This window comes from Pagrus major, chromosome 8, assembly GCF_040436345.1.
Source record: "Pagrus major chromosome 8, Pma_NU_1.0".
NCBI classification, from domain to species: domain Eukaryota; kingdom Metazoa; phylum Chordata; class Actinopteri; order Spariformes; family Sparidae; genus Pagrus; species Pagrus major.
Window position 1 is genome coordinate 803,730 of NC_133222.1, and position 27,253 is coordinate 830,982.

Genomic DNA, 27,253 nt, shown 5'->3' on the forward strand with positions numbered 1-27,253 from the left:
TGATGACTGAGCCTGACTTTATATCATCAGGAGGAGATGATGGCTGAGCCTGACTTTATATCATCAGGAGGAGATGACTGAGCCTGACTTTATATCATCAGGAGGAGATGATGGCTGAGCCTGACTTTATATCATCAGGAGGAGATGATGGCTGAGCCTGACTTTATATCATCAGGAGGAGATGATGGCTGAGCCTGACTTTATATCATCAGGAGGAGATGATGGCTGAGCCTGACTTTATATCATCAGGAGGAGATGATGACTGAGCCTGACTTTATATCATCAGATGACTGAGTGACTGTTTATATGAACTGTTCCTTTAAAGCCAAGTTTGTTTATTTGTATTATTTATATTTTGTGTTTGTGTGTTTGTGTCATCATCAGTGTGATTTATAGATGAGTTCTATAAGTCATAATTGTCTTTGTCGTTATTTTTGATGAATTGTTTAAAAAATAATAAAAGTCATTTTCATTATTGATTATTCATCATTTTTTAAGTGAAAATGATTCAGATGTGATTATTGTGTTTTTTCCTCTGTGACAGTAACGACGTCTGAAGACTCACTGCAGCCTGACACAAATTCTGCTGCTATTTCTTTCCCACAATATTTCCTCATCTGTTGGACGAGTGATCAGCTGATCGATGGAGAGGATGATGTGGAAAATGAACCAACAGTAGAACTATAATAATTGATCTTTGTCAGCTGATGTAGAAATGATGGAGGTCTTGCTGTGTTTGGCTCTCATTATCAGCTGATCTGTTTTTGTTTCTCTGCTCGTTGTGTTTCTTCTTCCTCACCTCGTCTCGTCTCTTCGCGGCAGCTCGCTGGGCGGCGGCCTGTCAGCTCCAGCTGACAGCGACTGAAGAACAGGAGGAGAAGAAAAGCAGCGAGCGGCTCACAGAAACATCAAACTGAGGACTGAAGCAGTCGGAGCTGAGGACGGCGCCGGTCTCACTGCTGCAGGTAAAACTTTAACGTCTCAGGTGTCATCAGCTTCTGTCTTTATCTACTGATAATGGAGCAGGTCGTCCAGTTATGACACAGTCAATTAATTGATCTGAACTGATCATTAATACTTGTTGTTCAACTGAATATCTTTAAGACGTGATGAGGTCACATTGTGCTTTAGGATTTTGTTAACGGACCAACATAATGAGCAGATTAATGAGTAATGAAGATGATTTGGGTTGTTGCAGCTCTGATGGTGTGAGCTGTTCCTCTCTTTTCTTAAGTCACAGTTTTTGTATAATATAATAATATTTGCAGAACTTCAGAATAAAGCGGGAGGTTCTGTGTTCCTTCAGTTTTTATGGGAAACATTTCTGGCCTCGGTTGTTTCTGTCTCTCTGTGGTTGACGTCTCCATGGTAACATGTAAACGTCTATCAATAGTCTCTCTGTAGGAATACAGCAGGACGTCCGCAGGACTTCAGCTGTTGGTGAAGGTTGGTCACTGGAGCTGAGCCGGGCCTCACAGACAGCCGGGTCGTTACCGAGACATCGTGGGATTTTTGTGGTAAATGAGATGAAATGTTGCTGCTGAGCAGCTCAGACACAGAACTGTTTGAGTTAACTGATGAGGGATGAGCAGCTTCACAAATACCCCAGTTCAACCCAAGTGAACCAGGTGCTGGTTCTGGGCTGGTGCTGGTTCTGGTTTAAAGTTGGTTCAACCTGTGAACACTTTAAGGACCGGTTTGCTTTTTCCACGGGCATGAGAGCCACCGTAGAGTCACATCATTCAGTCACTGTATACGTCTGAACAACTGTGGCAGAACCAATATGATCCAGTCTTTGCGAGTGTTACTGCTGACTCTGCACGAACACATCCAGACATGACCGGTCCTCGGACCTGCTGCTTCCATCACTGAAAACAGAGTCAGAACTCGCTACAGTAGCTCTGGTTGTTAAAATGGCGGTCATAAGCAGTTTTAGTTGGTCTGTGGTCAAGATAACCCGACATAAGTGGTTCTCACAGCAAACTGTTGGAGCCACTCTGGAACCTGACTGACAGTTTACCAGAGTAGGCACTGGCTCTGAACCAGCACCTGAACCGCCTCAGTTGAAAAGGGTTATAACTCTAGCTGTGGTTCTCCTCAGGGCTCAGTTCTGTTTAAACATTAAACCTGCCAAACATTTACATGTTCACATTATTACTGTGAGCTACGATACTGAGTTCAGCCTGACTGTTCTGTTCTGACCCATGTCACAAACTGACAGATGCATGTGTCCTGTCTGTCCTTTAATTCTGGTCTGTGTCGGCCAGCCTCAGAGCGGGTCACCATGAGTCTGGACGAGGACGCTCGCTGGCTGGAGTGGATGACCAAACAGTTTGAGAGCATCGCCGGAGACGACAAAGAGATCGACCTCGACGAGTTTAAAACTGCTCTCAAGGTCAAAGAGGTGAGAAAGACGGGCCGGAGCAAGTAATCAGTTACTTTACTGAAGTCAGAGTACTATTAAAAGTAGAGTAAATGACCTGCATGAAATATCCTACTGAAGTAAAAGCACACAAGTACAGTAAGCTTCATATAGTAAAGTAGAGCAGTTTTCATGCAGTAAAAGTAATGATCAGATGAATCTGTGATGATGATGATGATGATCAGATGAATCTGTGATGATGATGATGATGATGATGATCAGATGAATCTGTGATGATGATGATGATGATGATCAGATGAATCTGTGATGATGATGATGATGATGTTGGTCGTGTCGTCTGCAGTCGTTCTTCGCCGAGCGTTTCTTTGCTCTGTTCGACTCGGACGGCAGCAGCTCCATCAGTCTGGACGAGCTGCTCAAAGCTCTGGACATGCTGATCCACGGCAGCGAGACGGACAAACTCAAGTTCCTCTTCCAGGTGTACGATGTGGACGGTCAGTGATCTCACACACACACACACACACACACACACACACACACACACACACACACACACACACACACAGGATTTTGAGCTAATGTCGTGTGGAAGATGAGTTGTAATCGCTTTCATCATCACTAATTAAAACAGGTTGCAGCTCACAGACCAGTTCTTCATTAGTTGGTACTTAATATTTACGTGGTTGGAAGAGGTGTGCTATGGCCTCAGCGCGGTACGGTTGCTCATGCACGAGCACGAGCACGAGCACGAGCACGAGCATGCAACGTGGACGTGATGTATAATCTTTGCGAATTATCCCACCTTGCATAATCAAGAAATCCAGGGATGTGAGAGGCCGTGTGTGACCACAGCACGTCAGTAAGGTCCTGTTCTCTGTTCTCCACTGTGCTGCGACCGCACTACCATGTGATGACATATGGACAACAGGTACCCGTGCCCAGGCCCGGTTGGGACCGGAGCAATGTGAGTGCAGGCCAGCAGGGGACCCGTTCACAAAAAATATGAACCATATTAACGGACGTCTGGTGTCAGACGTTCTCCAGCCTGAACCTCAAACATTCAAACATTCATCCTGTCAGTGTGAAACATACAACACGTGTTATGTTCTGATGTTAATGACTGTGAATGAATAAAGTTGTTCTTCTACTACTGTCTGCTTGCAGGCAGCGGTTCCATCGATCCGGACGAGCTGCGAACAGTTTTGAAGTCGTGTCTGCGTGAGAGCGCCATCTCTCTGCCGGAGGAGAAGCTGGATGATTTGACTCTGGCGTTGTTCGAGTCGGCCGATAAAGACAACAGCGGCGCCATCACCTTCGAGGAGCTCAAAGCCGAGCTGGAGAACTTCCCCGAGGTCATGGAGAACCTCACCATCAGGTCAGAAACCGTTAATGAAGTCAGCTTTCACACTGCTGCGTCCAGTCGACAGAACATGAAGAAGAAGAACAAATGATTGTTATATTTGGAATTTTATAGATCTGCAGATTAAATTTTTTATTGGCGCTTTAATGAATATTTCTCTGAAGTGTGGAACAGAAGGAGAAAAATAACTCACACCTGATGTCACCATGTGTCTGAGTGATGTGATCACAGGTGGACAGCTCTACGTACAGGTGAGGGTTTGAGATCTGATCACTCAGACCACATTCAGAGGAAGAAGAAGGAGAAGGAGAAGGAGAAGACAGTGTCAGCAGCAGCTGTTTGTGAACACTCTGTCTGTTTGAACTGATCCAACCATTGAACTAGTCACTACAACATCACCAGACTCCCTTAACAAATGTAGTGATTTTAAGAGTTGTTTCATGAGGAGAAACTGAACAAACGTTGTACTCTCTCCTGTTGGGCCGTTAGGTCGTTGGTGCCTGTGTGGACGATAATATGGCTGGGTGATCCCAGCTCAGCCACGGTCAAGAGCTCCAGGGCTCTCTGGGTGTTAGGGCACGGGGGAAAAGTGTCTGTTCATCTAGCAACTTCCCGTTGGAGTCCATGAGCAGGATAATTTCAGCCCTTCTGCCTCTGTGTGTCTGTGCAGTCTCTGCTCTTTACTGAGGAGTAGTGGGAGCTGATGACATCCAGCCAGGCACAAGCTTCATCAGTGTAGAAGATTAAGCTACATGCCCTCCCATCTTTGTACAGGTCGAGAAAGAGTGTTTCTGGTCTTTCCCGGAGAACTTGTTATTTATATTTGCGGTCCTGCTTTTTACAGCTGGGGGATATTTTATTGCCTCAGAGCAGGTAGACATCATGATACAGCAGGTAACTCTCTGAGGGCTCGGACTTTTGATTTATGACAGGAAAGTTGCCACTGCTGCCACTACTGCCACTGATGCTGTTGCTAGGCAACCGCCCAACTGTTATTTAGCTAGTGTAAGCTAGTTAGCTGTTAGCTTTAATATTTCAGTTGGGATTTTATTTGTAATTTATTTGTAATTTAAAGTGTTAAAACTTACTGTCAGTGTCCAGTAGTTGTCACTTAGTCTTCTGGTTTGTTTAGTTGAGTCCTCCTCTGTCTTCTTCTTTTCTTTTCCTCTGGTTGTTTTGACTGCTTAGGTTAGCAACATGTTAACAACGCCTCTCTCGCCCATCCTCTCCTCCTCAGTGCTGCTAACTGGTTGAAGCCTCCTGATCTGGACCAGAAGAAGCGACACGCTCCTCGTTACCTGACTCGAGCCTACTGGCACAACAACAGCCGGAAGCTGCTCTTCCTGTGTCTGTACGCCTGCCTCAGCCTGCTGCTGTTTGTGGGGGCCATGCTGCAGCACAGTCAGGGGGGGGCCTGGTACATGGTGGCCAAGGGCTGCGGACAGTGTCTCAACTTCAACTGCACCTTCGTCATGGTACGGCCCGGCCGGCACACGGGAGACAGGACGGGTGCTTACATGACATAATCATATTTCTGAAGCACAAAGTGTTTTTTAACAGTGCAGAGAAACAGCTGTCACACGTTAACAACAGCTGTCACAGGTTAACAACAGCTGTCACACGTTAACAACAGCTGTCACAGGTTAACAACAGCTGTCACAGGTTAACAACAGCTGTCACACGTTAACAACAGCTGTCAGAGGTTAACAACAGCTGTCAGAGGTTAACAACAGCTGTCACAGGTTAACAACAGCTATCACAGGTTAACAACAGCTGTCACACGTTAACAACAGCTGTCACAGGTTAACAACAGCTGTCACACGTTAACAACAGCTGTCACACGTTAACAACAGCTGTCACACGTTAACAACAGCTGTCGCAAGTTAACAACAGCTGTGACACGTTAACAACAGCTGTGACACGTTAACAACAGCTGTCACAGGTTAACAACAGCTGTCACACGTTAACAACAGCTGTCACACGTTAACAACAGCTGTCGCAAGTTAACAACAGCTGTGACACGTTAACAACAGCTGTGACACGTTAACAACAGCTGTCACAGGTTAACAACAGCTGTCACAGGTTAACAACAGCTGTCACACGTTAACAACAGCTGTCACAGGTTAACAACAGCTGTCACAGGTTAACAACAGCTGTCACACGTTAACAACAGCTGTCACAGGTTAACAACAGCTGTCACACGTTAACAACAGCTGTCACACGTTAACAACAGCTGTCACAGGTTGACAACAGCACATTTAACCAGACTGAAACTAAACGTAAATCTGAACAGTACCACGTGAAAAAAATGTATTTAATTAATATTTCATTATTTCTTAAATAGAGAATGAAAATGATAACTATAATATATATCTGTCTGTCTGTGTGCGTGTGTGCGTGTGTGCGTGTGTGCGTGTGTGTGTGTGTGTGCAGGTGCTGATGCTGCGGCGCTTTCTCACCTGGCTGAGGGCGACCTGGGTTGTGAGGGTCTTACCTCTGGACCAGAACATCCTGCTGCATCAGATCGTGGGCTACGCCATCCTCTGCTACACGCTGGTGCACACCACCGCTCACGTCCTCAACTTCGGTACAAACTCAGCGTCGATGAGAAGAGTTGCTGCTCGAGGTTCATGTCACGTGATAAGAGACGGACCGGAGCTTCGTTTCCTCTTATTTCAAACAAACATGTGATAAAACTCTGTTCTGTGGACAGACTGCAGCTAGAACAAACTCCTGATGAGTTAACTGTAGTTTTCTATGTGGAGACCTGCAGCCACAGGGCAACAAGTTCCTTCAATGAAGTATTTAAGAGATTAAATATTAAATTGATTCATTTTTAGAACTTATTTATTTTACTTTTTATTTTTGCTTCCTAATTTTGTCACATCATGTTGTTAAAGGCGCAGTACAAACAAAAAGGGGGCAGCATATCACCAGAGTAACTGCTAACTGTAGCTGCTGTTAGCTAAAAATCTCAGTTAGCTGTGCATCTAGCGATCCAGACTGGGAGCTCAGAGCCACAGGGGAGTGTTCATGTTTACACTGCTAGCACAGGACCTTTGGACTGGATGTGTCAGGGCCAACCGGTTAGCATGCTAACTTCAGTAGATATCTCAGCAAAACTGAAAAAATCTTAATTCTGTCAAAATAGCTTTTTTTCACATCCTGTTTTTAATTTGAGTTAATTTTTAAATCTTTATATTTCACCTTTAACCCGGTGACACATCCGTCTGTGTGAAGTCACAGCTCGTCAGTTTTTGTTTATATTTTATGACCTCATTTATTAATTTCTGATTTATATTTATATGATTTGATGAAAACGACACACACAGGTGAAGTAACTCAGGTGTGTGTGTGTGTGTGTGTGTGTGTGTGTGTGTGTGTGTGTTTCAGTGCAGCTGTCAGAGCGCAGTGAGTTCAGTGTGTGGGAGTACCTGCTGACCACCAGGCCGGGGATCGGCTGGGTGAAGGGCACGGCGTCGGTGACCGGGGTCGTCCTGCAGGTGGTCATCTGCCTCATGGTGCTCTGCTCCAGCACCTTCGTACGACGCAGCGGACATTTTGAAGTAAGAGTCAACGATGCCGACCATGTGTTTGTCGCAGGTGGAGGAGGTGTTCAGGTCCGGTGTGTGGAGGAGGTGTTCAGGTCCGGTGTGTGGAGGAGGTGTTCAGGTCCGCTGTGTGGAGAAAGGTGTTCAGGTCCGGTGTGTGGAGGAGGTGTTCAGGTCCGGTGTGTGGAGGAGGTGTTCAGGTCCGGTGTGTGGAGGAGGTGTTGAGGTCCGGTGTGTGGAGGAGGTGTTGAGGTCCGGTGTGTGGAGGAGGTGTTCAGGTCCGGTGTGTGGAGGAGGTGTTCAGGTCCGGTGTGTGGAGGAGGTGTTCAGGTCCGCTGTGTGGAGAAGGTGTTCAGGTCCACTGTATGGAGGAGGTGTTGAGGTCCGGTGTGTGGAGGAGGTGTTCAGGTCCGGTGTGTGGAGGAGGTGTTCAGGTCCGGTGTGTGGAGGAGGTGTTGAGGTCCGGTGTGTGGAGGAGGTGTTGAGGTCCGGTGTGTGGAGGAGGTGTTGAGGTCCGGTGTGTGGAGGAGGTGTTCAGGTCCACTGTATGGAGGAGGTGTTCAGGTCCGGTGTATGGAGGAGGTGTTCAGGTCCACTGTATGGAGGAGGTGTTCAGGTCCACTGTATGGAGGAGGTGTTCAGGTCTGGTGTGTGGAGGAGGTGTTCAGGTCCACTGTATGGAGGAGGTGTTGAGGTCCGGTGTGTGGAGGAGGTGTTCAGTGTCCGGTGTGTGGAGGAGGTGTTGAGGTCCGGTGTGTGGAGGAGGTGTTCAGGTCCGGTGTGTGGAGGAGGTGTTGAGGTCCGGTGTGTGGAGGAGGTGTTCAGGTCCGTTGTATGGAGGAGGTGTTCAGGTCCGGTGTGTGGAGGAGGTGTTGAGGTTCGCTGTGTGGAGGAGGTGTTCAGGTCCGGTGTATGGAGGAGGTGTTGAGGTCCGGTGTGTGGAGGAGGTGTTCAGTGTCCGGTGTGTGGAGGAGGTGTTGAGGTCCGGTGTGTGGAGGAGGTGTTCAGGTCCGGTGTGTGGAGGAGGTGTTGAGGTCCGGTGTGTGGAGGAGGTGTTCAGGTCCGGTGTGTGGAGGAGGTGTTCAGGTCCGGTGTGTGGAGGAGGTGTTCAGGTCCGGTGTGTGGAGGAGGTGTTCAGGTCCGGTGTATGGAGGAGGTGTTCAGGTCCGGTGTATGGAGGAGGTGTTGAGGTCCGGTGTGTGGAGGAGGTGTTCAGGTCCGCTGTATGGAGGAGGTGTTCAGGTCCGGTGTATGGAGGAGGTGTTGAGGTCCGGTGTGTGGAGGAGGTGTTCAGGTCCGGTGTGTGGAGGAGGTGTTCAGGTCCACTGTATGGAGGAGGTGTTCAGGTCCGGTGTGTGGAGGAGGTGTTCAGGTCCGGTATTGAATTAATTAATTATCTTTATATTAACTCTACTAACTCTACTAATTTACTTTGACATTTAATTTTCCATTTTATTTATTCATTTCTGAGTTTATTGATTTTTATGTCTTCTTGTAATCATGAACCAGCTTGACTGCAGTTCTGTTTGTCCGAGTCGTGTTGCCGTACCCAGCAGGTGGTGACATCCCATAATAAGCTTGTTTTTCCTGCGACGTCCTCTCACAGTGTGTGTTGTGTGTGATCGGCTCCCTCTTGTGTCTCAGTCAGTTACTGCAGCACTGTCACATCAAACATCATCACATCTTCATCTTTTCTTTGACTGAACACTTGAATGTTTCCGTCTCAGTCGTTCTAACAGCTGCCTGTTCGTCCTGCAGGTGTTTTACTGGTCTCACCTGTCCTACGTGTGGGTGTGGTCTCTGCTCATGGTTCACTGTGCAAACTTCTGGAAGTGGTTTGTGGTTCCTGGTTTGCTCTTCCTGCTGGAGAAGATCGTAGGAATCGCTGTTTCTCGTATGGGAGGTCTTTACATCGTGGAGGTCAACCTGCTGCCGTCCAAGGTGACCAGAAGTTGATTTAATTAGTTATCCAGTAACCGAGGACGATTGAAGTTAGGTGCAGCTTTACCTCAACTCGGTCTCAGACCTTCACGTGTCTGATATCGTCTCAGTTTTTATTCGGGCTGTGTTCTTCCTGTGTTCAGGTGACTCACCTGGTGATCAGACGGCCTCAGTTCTTCCATTTCAAACCTGGAGATTACATCTACATCAACATCCCAGTGATCGCAAAGTACGAGTGGCATCCGTTCACCATCAGCAGCGCTCCAGAGCAGTCAGGTACACCTCACCTGTTCCCTCAAGTTCTGTTGCTGTTGTGCTGTGAAGCTCCAGAAAACTAAACTTCGCCTGACTTTCCATCAGCATGGGGGGAGGAGATGATGACTGAGTTTACATGTTTGAGTGAACTGTTCCTTTAAGGCTGGTACCAGTACTTTACTGTGGTGACCTTTGACCTGCAGATTCTCTGTGGCTCCACATCCGCTCGATGGGTCAGTGGACCAACCGTCTGTACGAGTACTTCAGACAACCTGAGAGCCAGACAGTCAGTCCCAAGAGACTGGCCACCAGCCTGAGGAACCACAGACAGCTGCTGAAGGCCCAGGTTCAACACACACACACACACACACACACACACACACACACACACACACACACACGTTCCACCTGTGTCTTACCTGTGATCTCCTCACAGGAGGACTTGTTCAGCTCTACAAACTGTAATGGAGCGGTCGCTTCTAATGAGGACGACGCCATCGAGCTGATGATGTACCGTCAGAACGGCCCCCGGACCGACGTGGTCCCGGACCCGATGTCTGGATCTGAGGTGCCGGAGGAGCCTCTTCCAGACGAGCTGGGGCCGGCAGAGAGAGGAGAGGCTCCTCCACTCAGAGAGGTCGTTCACAAATATCAGCCACGGTTATTTTACAAATAGTTTTAAAGTTTTTGAGAAGATTAACTTTCTCTCCTCGTGAAACTGCAGGTTTCTGCCAAGTTTGGTGAGAATCACAGGTTCTGCAACATTAAGGTGAGCAAACACACCGTTCAGCATCAGCACATGAAGAACACACGATAACGGACATTTACATTTAAAACACCAAAAGGATTTTAAACTCTTAGAGGCTGATCACACCGGACCCGACACAAAGACAGAACTTCAACATCTGCTGAATTTACTAGGAGGCCCAAATAATGAAGAATTAGTCAGAGACAGCGTTTCACAACGTTTGTTCAGTTTCTCCTCATGAAACAACTCTTAGAATCAGAACATTTGTTCAGGGAGTCTGGTGCCACTGTGGTTACTGGTTCAGTGGTTGGATCAGTTGAAACAGACGGTTCAGACAGCTGCTGCTCACATCAGCAGGTTAGCAGAGAGCAGACATGTCATTTACATCACAGTCGAGTAGGCGGTCCTTCAGTGTGGTCCAGGACACATGAGGTCCAGAACACCTCTGAACGTGGTCTGAGCGATCAGATCTCAGTGTGTCTCATTCACACCTGCACTGAGAGCTGTCCACCTGTGATCACATCGCTCCGGACAGATGTTGATATCAAAGTCTATAAAGTCTATAATATAAAAACTCCTTCAATGCTGTAAATGTAATACCTGATAATGTTGTGTGAAAGTGTTAAGACGCAGTATTCTGTGTTGTGTGTCAGTGTTATGTGGACGGACCGTATGGGACTCCTACGAGACAGATCTTTGCCTCGGAGCACGCGGTCCTGATCGGGGCCGGTATCGGCATCACACCGTTCGCCTCCATCCTGCAGAGCATCATGTACCGGTGAGATGTCCGACTCTGACTCCTCTGTGTCACATCCGGTTGTGATCTCTGTGATCTCAGCAGAGCTGCATGGAGACGTCTGATGTTTTAAATCAAGTCTCCAGCTGCTTCAGGTGTTTTGCAGTTTTACTGTGAAGCTCCAGAAATGTTCTGTGGACTACGAGACTTCACCTGGATTTTCAGTATTCAGTGAACTGTTCCTTTAAGAGATAATGACGTGTTGTTTAGCTGCTGATTGTCTGTTAAACCATCACACACTCACTGCACAGCTTCTGTCTGCCTGAGAACGAGCTGTGGGACATGTTTCTGGTCTGAACTGTTGGACAGGAGGTCGGATCAGAGGGCTGCAGTGGACAGATGGTTGTTCTTTAAGTTCTTCGAGTGTGTGTAAAACTAAGTGATGTTGTTTGTTGCAGATATCGCAGGAGGAAGCAGAACTGTCCCAACTGTAACTACTCCTGGTGTGAAAACATCAAAGACAGCGACATGAAGCTACGCAAAGTAAGAAAACCCCAGCGAGGGTCCGCTGTCACACATCAGGTTAATGAAATGATTCAGAGAGCGTGTTTGATGGGAACAGGTGTGGACGTGCGTCTGTTTTGGACCCTGCAGGTCGACTTCATCTGGATCAACAGAGACCAGAAGTCATTCGAATGGTTTGTCAGCTTACTGACCAAACTGGAGATGGACCAGGCTGACGAGGAGCCAGAAGGTGGGACAGAGTGAATAAGTAGAGCGATACGTAGAGAAAGAGAATCAAAGCTCTGACGAAACTCTGCTGTCTGTCAGGTCGCTTCCTGGAGATGCACATGTACATGACGTCTGCTCTCAGTAAGAATGACATGAAGGCCATCGGCCTGCAGATGGCGCTGGACCTTCTGGCCAAGAAAGAGAAGAGAGACTCCATCACTGGACTGAGGACCAGAACCCAGCCTGGACGACCTGAGTGGGGGAAGGTGAGGACACACAGTCAGCCAGAGCTTCATAACCGTGAGCGTGTCCAACGTTAGAAACAGCAGACTTTCAACACGCAGACTTCTTAATAAGATAATAATGTGACATTTCTGAATTAAACAGAAACAGAAAGTGAGGAAATACTTTTGCTCGAGGTTCGTTCAGTCGTCAGGAGAGAGTCAGAGAGGGAGGAGGGCGAACGAGACGAAACTTTAAAACACCTCGTCTGAGTGACGTCTGAGCGATGGCTGTTGATCTCACATCACTTCATGACGTCCGACTACATCTCTTGTTGTCATTGTTTTGATTGAGAGGTAGAAATGATAAACTGTGTTTAATCAAACACTGAATGTGCCTCGTCGTATCGTTTAGGTTCAAATATCAGAAAATATGGACACGTGTCCATCACAGCTTCTCAGAGCGGTCGTTCCCCACAAACTCACCCAGAATTCAGAACTTTTCTCAGTTCACGTCGCAGATTTTCTGCAAAAAAAATCATATATATATATATGGGGCGGCGTTTAGCTCAGCTGGTAGAGCAGGCGTCCCGTGTACAGAGGCCCCGGGCTCGAGTCCCAGCCCCGGTCCCCGGGGTATCTTCAGCTGTTCTGTCAATAAAGCCATATAAAGGCCAAAAAAATAACTTCATATCAGATAATAACTTTCTGATGTGCAGCTCGTCATGTCAGAGATGTCATGAGATCATTTAGATAGCTGTTGCTGAATGTTTGCAGTCATTGAATTAAAACAATAAATCAGTTTTATTTTCAGTCATTAATATCCGCTGTAGTTTCACTGTGTTGAACCAGATGTTGACAGAATGAGTGTAGCTCTGTCACCTGGGCAGGTGACTCACACAGACTCACTGATGAGACTGAACATTATTTTAATTTCCTTTTCACATCTTTATGGTGAAGTGTTGATATTCATGACGGACCTGAGCTGACCTGGTTTCACTGAGGTTTCAGGACATGAGGTTCAGTATGAGGGCAGATTAACACCGATCAGTCCTGTTTTCGATCTTTGGTCCTGTTTGTTGTTTTGAAGGAAGCGGCAGAATCTGAGCAGGTCGTATTTACAGACGCAGTGTTTGACTGTTTTATACCGACGTGCTGTTACCTGTCCCTCGTTTGATGAGGGCCGGTTTATATTTTCTTATTATTTTCTTGTTTAATAAGTTGGACGTCTTTCTGGTTTTGAACATCATCACTGGCAGTGTTTCTGCTGGTTTAAGGTAGACGTCCTCTTTGGTTTCCAGTGCTGTGATGATCTCTGCAGACTCCTCAGTCACACCTGTTGGTGGTGTTGTGTGTGTGTCAGGTGTTTCAGAAGGTGTCCGAGGAGAACAAAGGGAAAGTGCACGTGTTTTACTGCGGCTCTCCGGCTCTGGCCAAAGTCATCAAAGCTCAGTGTGAACACTTCGGCTTCAACTTCTACAAGGAGAACTTCTGAGGAGGTCGCCTGCTGTTCAACACACGACTCCTGCTGTGCCACTGTGTGTGTGTGTGTGTGTGTGTGTGTGTGTGTGTGTGTGTGCGTGTGTGTGTGTGTGTGTGCGTGTGTGTGCCTGTGTGTGTGTGTGTGTGTGTGTGTGTGTGTGTGTGTGTGTGTGTGTGTGTGTGTGTGTGTGTGCGTGCGTGTGTGTGCCTGTGTGTGTGTGTGTGTGTGTGTGTGTGTGTGTCTTTGCTCTGCACCCTGTGCTTTTTTCTCTCCACGACCAGCCGCCTGTGTTGTTTCCTGCCTGTTTGCTGAGTGTTAGCTGTTCAGTCATATATGCACTGGTGTGATTTTACTGCTGACGCATCATTTATATAATATATTATAACGTACCTGTGTAGGTGTGCTGATGACTCATTTATGTATAGAGAATTAATCACGTTATTAAAAATCTCATTAAATGATAAAATCCTCTGGTCTGATTGATTTTTAACATTCATCACTTTCTGGTGATGTCGTTGAACTTTCATTAAACATCTGGCGCCGACGTGTACGACAGCAGTCGCTGACCCTGTTCACACCTGGAGTCAACATCTGTCCGGAGCGATGTGATCACAGGTGGACAGCTCTCAGTGCAGGTGTGAATGAGACACACTGAGATCTGATCGCTCAGACCACGTTCAGAGGTGTTCTGGACCTCATGTGTCCTGGACCACACTGAAGGACCGCCTACTCGACTGTGATGTAAATGACACGTCTGCTCTCTGCTAACCTGCTGATGTGAGCAGCAGCTGTCTGAACCGTCTGTTTCAACTGATCCAACCACTGAACCAGTAACCACAGTGGCACCAGACTCCCTGAACAAATGTTCTGATTCTAAGAGTTGTTTCATGAGGAGAAACTGAACAAACGTTGTGAAACGGCTCCGACTGATTCTGAATCATCGTCTCCTTCGTGTAAATTCAGCATTAAATCAGAACATGAAGTTGTTTGTTTCCTTGTAAAAAGTGTCAGTTTGCGGCAGCATGTTTATCTGTTCAGCACCTTTTAACAAGAGCAGACATTCAAAGTGTTTCACAGACATGAAAGGTACCAAGAAAAGAAACACGACATTATAAAAATAAAATAAAATAAAATATGATCTAAAAGAGTCAAATAAAAGAAATATAAGCTGAATGAGAGGAAACAGTGACAGTGACCTGATGAACCACCTGCTGGATAATTTCTCTTGAACATGATTAAATTCACTAATGAGCAGTTTCTCAGTAAAAAGACCAAAGCACCATTTTATATTTGGACTATGTTCTATAGATGTTAATATCCAAAATGTATAATTGAATATGTATAATAAGTTCGCTCACTTCATTAATGAACCAGTTTAATTTCTTCAATGAAATAAAAAATAAAAAATAAAAAACAGACCGATGAAAACGACCATTTCCAGGGATCCTAGTCGATGCAAGAGTGGCCTCTTGCTGGAGCAAATGATGTTATTTTCCAATGGATTTAAGTAAATGAGTATGTCAAAACAATTAAAAATATTTAAGAAGTGCTGATGATTAATTGTCTGATTGGGTTCCTGGGTCACATCGGTGAAAGATGTATTTTTGGGTGAAAGCAGGTGACGGTGCGTTTGATGAGCTGCTCTCGGCGCTCTGTTGATAAGCCTGTCTGTGTGACTTGCTAGCAGCTAGCTAGTTACGCAGTAGCAGTTTCGCGTCGGGCAGCTAGTAAAACATTGGACCAATGCCTTAGAAAACAATTTTTCTTCGCCTCCCTCAGATAATATGAATGTTGTGCGTTGATTTCAATGGACGCTGTTCACTAGAATAACCGCAAAACACCGATGTTAGCGTTAGACTGCTTATTATTTGCAGCGGCCACATTTTCCGTTTTTGGCCGAGCTAGCTAACTAGCTAGCATAGCTACTGTTAACTCAAGATAGCCTGTTAGCAACGCCTATGATGGCACAGCCAGGGAGCGACTCGATGAAGGAAGGTAGGCCATACAATTCGTTTTAATGATTTCTTAAGATAACTGTATTTCTGAACGCCTGCCTTAATAATGTGTCTAAGCTTGTATATCGACGCCAATCTTATTAAAACCCCAAATGAGTCGGCGCTTCGTTTTTCAGATCGTTGGCTTGGTTACTATATCCGGAATGGGCTAATTTAGCTCGGTTAGCTGCCTCTGAACGGGTTTAAAAGGCGAGCTAACGTGAACTAAATCAACTATTGGGGTGGTAGTTAACGGTCCTGTGGAGGCTGACGTGTAGCTGGTTGTCGTGTTAGCCAGAGTGAAACATAAGCACACATCCAGCTAACGTTTAAAACTGCTGCCAGAAACAAATGTGTGTGTGTTAGTTGGTTATATGTTATATATTGTGTTGTGGCCTCCGTCTCAAACGGCTCCTTGTTTACAATGTGCAGTTAATGGAGCACAAGTCAGACTGTCGCAGGCTGTAAGTGTGATGAGCTGCTCGCTGATGAGCTGCTCACTGATTTGAGGCTCAGAGTTATTAGCAGCAGTAATGTTGGTTTTAGGAGGAATAACTTGAATTAACATGTTTTAGGTAAAAGGACGTGTTGGTGGTGGCTGCTGTCAATATTTCAGGTGCAGGTATTAAACCTGTTTGGCCCTGCTGTCAGTGTCCACAGAGGATTATAGTGTGTGTGTGTGTGTGTGTATACGTGTATATTATAGTGTAGCTGTTGTCTGTTGTCAGTGTGGATGGACACAGCTGGTGCAGTTTCCATGATATAAATCATGTTCAGTTACATCTGTAAAGTCATCTCTTGCTGAATGTCATCCTTGTTGAGGCGTTTGGTGTTTTTGTCCCAACTCTTTATGTCCCAGTGAGAGTTGGTTGGACCGGTCCCCCCTCGGCGCCGCTCTCCTCCACATTCATACTGATCCAAAACATTCCACACATTCACAGTGTGAACTGAGCAGAGTGGCCACAGCTCTGCCGCCGGCCGCTGGAGCAGGTGGGATCGCAGCCCGGTGAAACTTGTTGAGGGACTGAACCTCATCAGCTGCTTTTCACGCTACAGTCCCACTTCTCTAACCTCAGCCTGCTGCCCTCACAGACATGTTGAAATTAAATGACACGGCAGAATCTAAAAGCAGTTTGTGATGTTGTGTGTGTGTTGAAGGATAATGTGGAAAGCCTTTGTGATTCATGGAGCCTGCTGTTGATCTGTGCGTGGTCGTCTATCGGAGCTAAACTGCATCTGTGTTTAAAGGGTAACATGCAGACTGAGTAAGAACTGGCTCACGTTCACTGTTTACAGTCGCAGCAGTGCCAACTCACTCAACTACAGGCTGTTTGCAATGTACATGCTACGTGCTCGTGTGAAGCAGGATGGTGTAACGGTCCACACTGAGCACGGGACGATGTCATCAACTCATGGCATGATTATCCTGCTGCGACTCACAACATCATCCTGATAACCATCAAAATATTGTCTAAGATAAGAGCTGACACGGTGCTGAGTCACCTGAACCTGGATTTATATTGCATCACAGAGGAGCAACTTTGTTAGTGAAAAACAAAACAAACAAAGAATTTTAAATCAGTGATTATTAATCATCAGCTCTTCCTGCACAAATACAGGATCAATAAATGGTGGTGACCTCGTCTCTCGGCCGTCGTCAGTGTGAACACGATGTGAGCTGAGCCTCCAGCCGTGGTGACGTAGTTCAGACTGAGTCAGGAAACCAACGTCAGCTTTTTACACTCATTCATGTGAATATATTCATGACTATCTTAATACTGATCACTAAAACTCACCATGATCGACTCAGTGTGGGTTTTTTATAGCGATCCACAATATTATCTTCCATCGTCCCGTCCCCAGTCAGTATATGATATTATCTGGTTCTGGTGATATGAGACGATATCTGGTGTTGTCCTGGTTTTAAAGCTGCTTTACAGTGAAGTGATGTCATTTTCTACATGTTCCAGTACTTCTCTTAATATTTCAGTGTTATGTTAAAGCCATATCTTTGAGCTCCAGAGGTTTTCCTTAAATTAGACTTGAAATAAATGTTTTCCGGTGGTGGAGGAAATATTGAGATACTTTGGTAAGAGTTTGATACCACACTGTAAAAATAGTAAAGTGAAATGTAAAATAAACAGGAAAGTGTCAGTAAAGAGTCCCTGAAGGCTGCGGCTGTTCTTCTGCCTGATGTCAGAGATGATTGCGACTCGGTCGTTAGTGTGAAAGCAGGATGTTTCTGTTGGAGCTCATTTTGTTTCAGACTGACACTGATGATTATTTTTCTCTAAACCATAAAAAACATCTGAAGTTGGAAACTTTAAAATGTTTTAGCATCAAAAATGACTTGACACATTTTTTCCATCTCATTTTCTGTTAACTGACTAATGAACTAAATGACTGATGGTTTCAGCTGGTAAACTGTTTGTTAACGTATAATAAAACGTCTTTTATAAACACTTCATATGTTTTGTGTGTAAAAATCTTCATTTGAAAAGTAACTAGTAACTAAAGCGGTCAGGTTAATGCAGTGGAGTAAAAACATCTGATTTGTTGTGCAGTAGAAAGTCTTTTGAAATGAAATAAGTAAAGTACTTGTACCTCAGATTTGTACTTGAGTACTTAAACTGCTTGGTTGTGTTTCACCGCTCGTGTTCAGACATCACTAAACTAACAGCACCTTCAGCTACGCAGCAATGTGAACGACATTTTGTCTGATCAAACTAATGAATTGATTATAAAAATCTGCTGTCAATGAAGCGATAGATTAATGAGCTCTTTGTCACAACGCTCCAGATGATCAGTGCTCAGGCTGAGCTCCCTCTGCAGGGTTCAGATCTGATCTTTGCTGCTTTGCATGCTGGGATGTCTGGCAGCAGCGTCACTGAGGAAACGATCCAAAACTGTGGAAGGAAAAGCTGCGAACAACCCAAACCTGCCTGGGCGGATGCTAAAATGGACAGTACACTGCAATTTGAACAGAATTTGGTGTGTTCAGACAAATGACAGACAAAGTTAAGGACTGCATTTGACAGACTGGTGCTGTGTGTGCAGGCCGGCCTTCTCACCTGCAGCTGGTTAACGATGTGAGACGGTCACATCATTTCTACTGCACGTGTTTCCATCGCCAGCTGCACTAACAGCCCCAGAATATCAGTGAGCGTTTCATAGTGTCGAACAAAGAGCCGTCATGAGTCTCTAACTCCACGGTGGGATTGAGTTTTCAGCCCTGACGGCTCCGCCAGTGTTACACCATCACTATCACACTCTTCTTTACAACAACAGCTCGACTTTATCCTGGTGTCTTTGACAGTATGACTCGTTTCAGCTTCTCGTGAACTCGTGAATTTTACTGAATCAGGATCAGTTCACCCTCTGACCTCGTCTTTAAATCACTAACGTGTCACAGCGTCACATTTTCAGATTGACTTGATTTCTTTTAATTCTCTTGGTTCATGAAACAATATGACCCGTGCTCGTGTCACTGAGGTCCACCTCCCTTCATGTGTATTCACTGTAGCCGCTGCTCTGCTCTCTCAGCCTAGACTCTGCATGGCGACCGACTGGCAGCAGTGGGAGTGAGCAGCCAATCAGCCAAGGCCACCAGTAGCATCATGGCGTCCCGTCAGAGGAACTCGGTCCGGATCCTGTCCAGCCGGGAGCGAGGCTCCCAGACGTTTGGCTCGCAGAGGCTCCTGCAGCTGCTGGTGGAGGAGAAAGTCCGCTGGATGAAATGGCAGAGTCAGGTGTGTTTCTGTTAATTATGTTATTCTAGTGTTACATAAATGTTTTCTGTTCATTTCATGCCAGTTTGTCTGAATCATGTTTATGTATATGTATGTGTGTGTGTGTGTGTGTGTATATGTATGTGTATATATATATATATATATATATATATATATACACACACACACACACACACACACACACACACACACACACACATATACATAAACATATATAACTTAAATATCAACTTTTTACAAACTACTGTGTAGGTTTTGCGTCGGCTGTGTTCAGTCGTTTCATCAGTAATAATCTGACCACCAGTCTCTCTTAACGTTTTCATCTTCCATTCATGTCAGCTGCTCGAGTGAGTGAATAAAGTCTTTACATACATCTGGTTCAGCGTGAGAAGAGCGGCGAGCGTCCTGCACACGCGATCATTAAAGGAAACTCCGTCAACTTTCCACATTAAAGTGTGTTTACTGGTTTTGGGGAGTTCGGCTGCATGTGAAAAAAGTAATATAAAGCTTTTTGTGGCTCCAGAGGAAGCTGCATGTAATCTGATAAATTGTCTGGCTACGTTGCATTATGGGTAATGTAGGCTCCAGGTTTTGAAAAGCAGTCCACTGGTGTGTCATTGGCTTCTCATTATGGACAGTTTGAAAACAAATGAACAAGAGATATCACCTGTTTTATTCCTCCTTTTCAAAACCTGTTTTTTTAATCGTCTGAAGAAAGTGAAGATGTATTATTCCTCCCCTCCTGTTGTGACTGTGAGCTGATTGGTTGACGGATAAACAGGTGGAGCTAAATCTTCAGTTGGTGCCGTTAAACCGTAGAAGAAGAAGACACAACAAAGAGCTGCGGTTGACGATCAAACGATGAAAACGTGATGAAATCAGATATTTCTGTTAGTTTACTGTTGATGTGAGGAAGGTTACAGCCTCCTCATCATCGCTCCACACTCAAGTGACGTTTAAGTCTCATGATTCATGAACTAAATCATTTGTTCACTCAGTCTGTTTCTGATTTTCACTGTGTTGCATTCTGATTTAATTGGTACAAAAATGTTCATCTCAGTAAAGTGAAATAAACGATTGTCGTGTGTTTCTCAGCCTCCCACCTCGTTGCTGACGTAAGCTGACGTAAGCTGCGTCAGACATCAGTCGCGTTCTTCAAACCGACTCCAACACAGTCTGTCTGTTTGTTAACCTGAACATTGTGATTGATGTAGTTCAAACCTAAATCATCCAGACAGTCCTGTCTCTCCTCCACCATGTCGAGGGTGTCCCCTCTGCACCAACACTGGTCTTATTGTGTCTGAACCTCTGAGCCTCAGTCTCACCACGAGACTATTCAGATGTTGCCCAGTGAGGCCTGTTGAGAATAAATGTCCAGTGTGTACTGAAGAGTCCAGACTGCGGGACAGAGCTGAAGACCAGACACAGTTTCAGCTGATCATGTGACAGTAGTATGGGTCTGTTAGGACTGAGTGATGTTGATGATGATATGTGACAGACTGAAGCTTCTGATGTGACATCACACAGAAAAACAAGTCATTTATTAGAGAACATCCATTTTAAAAATAGCACACAGTGGAGCCGAGGGAAGCAACGGTGTCACAGATTTACAGTATAATAATCAATTTAGAAAATATTAGTTCCCAGAGAAATCCACAAGTTTACTCAAAGTAACTAGAGTTGTTCTGATTCTGATGCCAGTGTCAGAAGTGCCGCCGATACTGCCGGGAATTGCAGGTATCGGTGTCGGCGAGTACGTAAATCTATTCACCGATCCGATACCACGTAATTTACAAACGGGATCCTGCTGCTTCCCAGTTAGCTTTGTTAGCTCTGCTTAACGTTACACACTGGAAATCAATTCTTCTTTGCTCCTCTAAAAGCCAACACAGGAAGTTGCGCTGTGCTGCCCCTGGCAACTACTGTTTTTAGAGCAGCGAAGAAGAAAGTTGATTTGAAGTGTGTAACGTTAAGCAGAGCTAACGGCGCTAACTGGGAATTATTGACTCTGGATAACCCCACCAGTTCAACGGCCACATGTTCAGTGCGCAAGGCTGCAGTTTGGAGGCGTTTCAACACCAGCAACCTTATAAAGTGTTTGAAGACGCATCACGAGAAAGAGTACGATGAAACTGCTCTCCACAAACGTTATGAGACAGTGAGGGAACATTTCATGTTGGCTGAAAGACGAGCAGTCACCTCCGATCACTGCTGCAGTCAGGCTGATAAACAGGAGTGAAGATAAATCCACTTTTTAATCCCAGAAGTTAAAAAATAATCTCTGAGCTCTCCTCCTGTTGGTAAACAGCTCCGGATCAGAGCAGAATCTGATGAGACTCCAGGTGAAGTTCTGGATCTGGAACAGGCACCCCTGTGGATAAAATGACATATTGTGCCTTTAATGGAATGAAAACAGACGGGTTTATATGGTTGAACAAAGGTTTTTTAAAACATTATGTCCTGATACTCATCAGACTTTATCTAAACTTAAAATACCTACATACATACACATACAAGTTTAAACAGTAATAACAGTAGAATTCAGTACCATAGACAAGCAAACAAGCATTAGGTTCTGGTACCATAGTATACCCTGAAACTGGTATACAGCTGCAATCCTCGTAGAGCCTCATCAGTGGACCTGTAACAAAGAGACGTTTGGTAAAGAATACTGAAATATTGTCATATTTAAGAATGTTTCCTGTTGTTGCTCCTGACAGAAAGTGGAGCTGCCGGACAGCCCTCGGTCAACCTTCCTGCTGGCATTCAGCCCCGACAGGTGAGAACATCACCCACACTTTGAAAAGAAGAGAACATTGCAGAGATCTCTCTGGAGGAATGTGTTATTGTTAGAATTATTGGAAGTTGTCTGCTGTCAGACTAAAATTGTGCTAGCTCGTTAGCTCGTTAATGATAATCCTGTGACCTTTTTCTTCTCTCAGGACTCTTATGGCTTCCACACACGTGAACCACAACATTTACATAACGGAGGTGAAGACTGGAAAGTGCCTACATTCCTTAGTGGGCCACCGTAGAACCCCCTGGTGTGTGACCTTTCACCCCACAATCCCCGGCCTGGTGGCCTCTGGGTGCCTTGACGGCGAAGTCCGCATCTGGGACCTTCACGTGAGTCTCACCCTCTGAGCTAGTGCAACAGGTCGAACCTTCCTTTGACGCACTGCAGCCTGAAGTTCTCCTTTACTTAACCTTTCTTTAGCTGACTGGAAGAAAACCAGCAACCGTTCTGTTAATTGATAAATGTGAGCGTTTGCTTCTTTTCTTGGTCTAGTAAACTGAGTATCTTTGGGTTTTGGACTGTTGGTCGGGCAAAACAAGAATCAGATGACATCACCTTTGATATTTTGATGGGCATGTTTCACTGTTTTTTAACATTCATAGACTAAATGATTAATGAATCAATAATGAAAACACTTGTTAGTCGCAGCCCCGGAGAGTTACTGATAAATCCCATCATGACTGTGACAGCCACAGAGTTTTGCTCGTCTGAAGTCCGTCACTCACTGAGGTGAAATATAAAACTTCCTTGTGTGGTTAAAATAAAGTGATTAAATCTACTAATTCAAGGATTTACACAGTCCTGAAGTGAAGGACATTTTAAATGCACACTGTTTGTATTTGATTAACAAAGAGTGTGTGTTCCTCTGCAGGGCGGCAGTGAGAGTTGGTTCACAGAGAGCAATGTTGCCATCGCCTCGCTGGCCTTCCACCCGACTGCTCAGCTCCTCTTGATCGCCACCAACAACGAGCTTCACTTCTGGGACTGGAGCCGACCGGAGCCCTTCGCCGTGGTCAAGACGGGCAGCGACACGGAGAGAGTCCGGTGGGTGGGACAGAGCGTCACTACAGTTACTTTAAGAGTTTACCAGCGAGGTTTAGAGAGTACGAGTTGTCACATATGGCTGCCAAATTGCAAAATAATCATAAAAATACCTTTATTCACCTCAGTGGCAGAGAGAACCAGGCCTGTACTTCTAATTTCTTCTGTTCCTAAGTTACACAGACCGACACCTCCTCCATGTTGACCTGCAGCCTTGATAAATTCAGCACGATGTCCATTTTCACTAACCTGACGCTCGCCAGAAACTGCTTGGAAAACCTTCTTTGGCATTTACTTGTACCATGTTTGTTCCTCAGGTTGGTGAGGTTCGACCCTCTCGGTCACAATCTGCTGACGGCGATAGTGAATCCATCCAATCAGCAGGTGAGCGCTGTTGACTGTGTTTGTGTTGTTGCTCAGTGGTTTGAATGGTCTTCTCAGAGCTGTTCATGTTGTTTCAGAATGAGGAGGACTCGGAGGTTCCTATGGACAGTGTTGAGATGCCTCACTTCCGCCAGCGATCCTTCCTGCCTTCTCAGCCAGTTCGCCGCACACCCATCCTCCACAACTTCCTCCACATCCTGTCGTCTCGCTCCCCGGGGGCTCAGGCGGGAGCTGAGCAGCCACGGCCCCTCGGTGAAAATGGAAGCGGTGTTGGAGAATCTCCCAGCATGCCTCTGCCACAGTACCCCAGCTCTGAGCGCGGGCCTCCCTTCCCAGGCTGCACCCAGCACCTGGGCATGGTTTGTCTGTGTAGTCGTTGCTCAGTCAATCGCAGCCCTTCCCTGGCCCCCAGTGTGACCCCCTCAGATCCCAGAGTGTCCTCTGACGCTCCACAGCCTCCCCCAGCTTCCACGTTCTCTTCGGCCCGTACGGAGCCCAGACAGCCCTCAGAACGACCCTCAGCCTTTACCTCAGTCTACTACAGCGCCGGCACTTCTCTTAATCCCACCGCACCAAGCGGCATCGAGCCGCACTCCACCTCTAGGCCAGGGCCCGACTGGACACGCAACCTGCTGAGTATGAGGGAGGGTGGGGTTGGTCCAGGTATGCTGCCTCCCAGAACCTCCTCCTCCTCCATCAGCCTGCTTTCAGTGCTCCGTCAGCAGGACGGCTCCTCCCAGTCCCCTGTCTACACCTCTGCCTCTGAAGGACGGGGTTTCCCCCAACAAGGAGATCCGGGGGCCCGAGACGCTGCCGGTACGAGCAGCGGACATCATCCGTTCTGGGACGGCTCTCGCAGCAACACGGCCTCCTTTCGCAACGTGCTGCAGTGCAACCTGAGCCGCTACTTCATGGAGTTTGATCGCATGCAGGACCTGGAGCCACCTTTAGGGGGCGGCATGGCGGATGGAAGTCAGGAGCAGAGCCAAGAGTTGCTGAATAATAACATGGACCCAGAGAGACCTGGGCCGTCCTCATCTTCCTCCACCTCCTCCCCTACTATCATCCACTACCAGCCTCCTCTCCCCCCTCCTCCTTCCTCCCACAGCCTGGAGAACTATGTTCCTCCCCCAGCCTCCCGGGGCCATCTGAACCGCTGCCGGGCCTGCCACAACCTGCTGACCTTCAACCATGACTCTCAGCGCTGGGAGCGCACCAGCCAGTCCTCCTCCACCTCTGCCTCCACTCTGGAGCCCTCCTCCTCTTCCTCCTCCTTCCCTCCTTCTTCTTCACCTTGGCAGCCTGAGGAGGGCAGGAGGACTCTAGAAGCCCAACCTCCAGAGAGGAGGGCGCCTCCGGAGCCCAGCGAGCAGCCGCCTCCTCCTGGAGGTGGAGGAGCAGCAACAGTGGCCTTCCCGATAGCTCCGACCCCCAGCCAGACGGGAGAGCAGACAGTGGGCCTGGTGTACAACCAGGACACGGCACAGTGGGAGAGGGTGTACCGGCAGGCAGCTGCTGGCAGATCGGCAGAGCCGCCGGAGGCCTTAAGCCAAGAAATGCCTGTTGACCCCCCAGACGAGGACTCCCTGAGGAGGTACCGTCTCTTTGTGTCATCACTTTGATTGTCAGTGGCTTTAAGTTGTCACCATTTCAATTCTCATTCAAAAATCGATCAAAATGAGCTTTCAGTTTCATCGAAACCAAAGGCAGCATGGTGATACTGATGACATTGTCAGAGATCCTTTATTAATTTGTTGTAAAGAGGGTTCACTCTGGACAGATTTGAGAAACTGAACTTTGTAACAAATTTCTATCTTTTGTTGTTTATTGTTGAATCACTGAAGGATGAAATTTTAGTTTTATTTTGGTGAATATTATTTGAACTTGTCAGAAAGACACCAGGACAAAGTCAGCTGTTCTTGTGAAGTAACCCTATCTTTTAATGTCAGGACATAAAATCAATGATGTGTTGATCTTTACTGATCCACATGTGAGAGTCTAACAATGGCAGAGTCGTCAGGGCTGAAAGAAAAGTTTAAAACGAATGGTGGATTTGGAGAATCGTGACACCTGTAGTAGCTAAACAAACATACTTACACTCTTTGAATTCAGTCGAAATAATCACGGCACACGTGAAGTCAGATTCAGGTGATTATCACGTTGTTTGCGATAAGTAGGATTTTATTTATTAATCTTAGTTTGGGGGCAGAGTTGACATCTCTGTTTCTCAGTTATGTCTGACTCGCTGTGGAACATCTGCTTTTAAATGCAGGATAAGTTTAGTATTGTTAAATATTCAGATAATTGTATTCATTAGTTATGTCGTCCTTTCTTTCATTCAGGCGACTGTTGGAATCATCTCTGCTGTCGCTGTCTCGCTATGACATGTCAGGATCAAGAGACCACCCCATCTACCCCGATCCAGCCAGGTACACGTGTTTTCATGTAGTACACATTTCTTAGGACTCTGCGTTAAATCTAAATCATACTGTGATAACTATATATACGGTCTGTGGTCTGTGACGAGCCGCAGTGCAGCCGGTGGAAACACGAGCATTGTGTAGAACGGCTGCGATCGGCTCCTGCAACTGTTTCCCAGTCGAGACCGGCCCGGCGGAAACTGGGGGTTATATGCTGATGGTTACATGGTGATGTGTCATAAGTGTTGTCTTCTCCTGGTTTTAAAGGCTCATTACAGTAAAGTGGTGTCATTTCCTGACCTTCTCAGACTGTTCTACTTGTTCCAATATTATATCCACGTTACTGACGATTATTCATCAAGATCAGAAAATGGTCATCCCGACGATATTATCACAATATCATTATCAAGATATTTGGTCAGTGTGGTATTTGATTTTGTTGTCCAGTCTGATTGTTTGTGCTTTAGAAGAGATTAAATATATTCAGATATATATCGTGTATCGCGATATAGAATAAAAATATCACAATATTATGTACTTCTGTATTTACTCGTCTACACTGCTCCTAACTTTATTTAAGATCTTACAGGGATTTGTTGAGTTATCTTTGCGACTGCCATCTTGTGGATATACTGAATCATGTGAGCGTCGGAGGTTTGTGCCTCGTCATTTCTATTTACGGTGTACAGCTCAAACATAATATGACCATTTGATGCATCGTACCAGATTACAGCCTGAAGCTCACTCACGTCTGTTGTAAAAGCAGAGAAACACCACAATAACCAACAGTACAGAGTAGGAACAACATGCAAAGTTTGGCAAAAAGCAACGCATCAGAGACGCAGTCGGACGTAATATATGCTTGTCAGATAACTGAGTAAGATGGAATATCAGTGAGTGTCTGCAGAGCTGAGCAGCTTCTAACAGACTTTAACATCTGAACGTGCTGGTAGAGCTGCAGCTCCTCACCTCATCAGGCAGTTAACGAGCGGCCGATTGCCCAAACGTAGTGCGGCAAACTGGTTTGGTACGATCTGATAATGAGGATATTCTGGAGGATCGGATCGAATCTACTGAATGTACTCAGTCACGTAGTGAAGGAAGGACCAAACCATTCAGAAAGTTACAAACCAGACACAAAACTTAAAATAACCTAAAACTCTGAAAGCTGCACAGTCAGCAGTCACAGTAGTTGGAAGGGATGACTCTGTGGCATTGAGCGCCGTCTGTTTTACAAGTTAATACAACCTTGTAATTTAGTTTTGCTTCTGTGCATGAAGTCAGTGCCCGCTGCACAGCTGCTGTATTACACTTGTCATAACAGCACATAAAAGAGGGACTTCCTGTGCCAGGGCTCTGAGCCAGAGGTCACCGAGTTCATAGACACATCTCCCCTTCTCATCTACACCCTCGCTGGGTTGAGGTGGCTCCTGATGTCCCAGTTTAGTGCATGACAGA

General features: G+C 46.1%; 2 protein-coding genes across 2 annotated transcripts in view; both read left to right on the forward strand.

The window, feature by feature from the left end:
• The first annotated feature begins 2,284 nt into the window (after positions 1-2,284).
• On the forward strand, positions 2,285-13,520 carry nox5 (NADPH oxidase, EF-hand calcium binding domain 5). The gene is made up of 15 exons (XM_073472571.1): positions 2,285-2,404; positions 2,727-2,877; positions 3,548-3,758; positions 4,981-5,218; positions 6,177-6,341; positions 7,142-7,309; positions 9,053-9,235; positions 9,379-9,511; positions 9,694-9,836; positions 10,215-10,259; positions 10,892-11,016; positions 11,433-11,517; positions 11,629-11,728; positions 11,806-11,972; positions 13,291-13,520. Exons 1-15 carry the CDS (start codon positions 2,285-2,287, stop codon positions 13,420-13,422), a joined length of 2,166 nt encoding a protein of 721 aa, XP_073328672.1. The 3' UTR covers positions 13,423-13,520.
• Positions 13,521-15,121: 1,601 nt separating this feature from the next.
• The window catches only part of ambra1b (autophagy/beclin-1 regulator 1b), a 29,366-nt gene continuing 17,234 nt past the window's right edge, over positions 15,122-27,253 (forward strand). The window contains exons 1-8 of the mRNA XM_073471636.1: positions 15,122-15,405; positions 18,948-19,153; positions 21,874-21,932; positions 22,096-22,279; positions 22,822-22,994; positions 23,309-23,375; positions 23,453-24,969; positions 25,718-25,804. Coding sequence (XP_073327737.1) covers positions 19,022-19,153; positions 21,874-21,932; positions 22,096-22,279; positions 22,822-22,994; positions 23,309-23,375; positions 23,453-24,969; positions 25,718-25,804 — 2,219 coding nt within the window. The 5' untranslated portion in view covers positions 15,122-15,405; positions 18,948-19,021. The remainder of the gene's footprint in view (positions 15,406-18,947; positions 19,154-21,873; positions 21,933-22,095; positions 22,280-22,821; positions 22,995-23,308; positions 23,376-23,452; positions 24,970-25,717; positions 25,805-27,253) is intronic.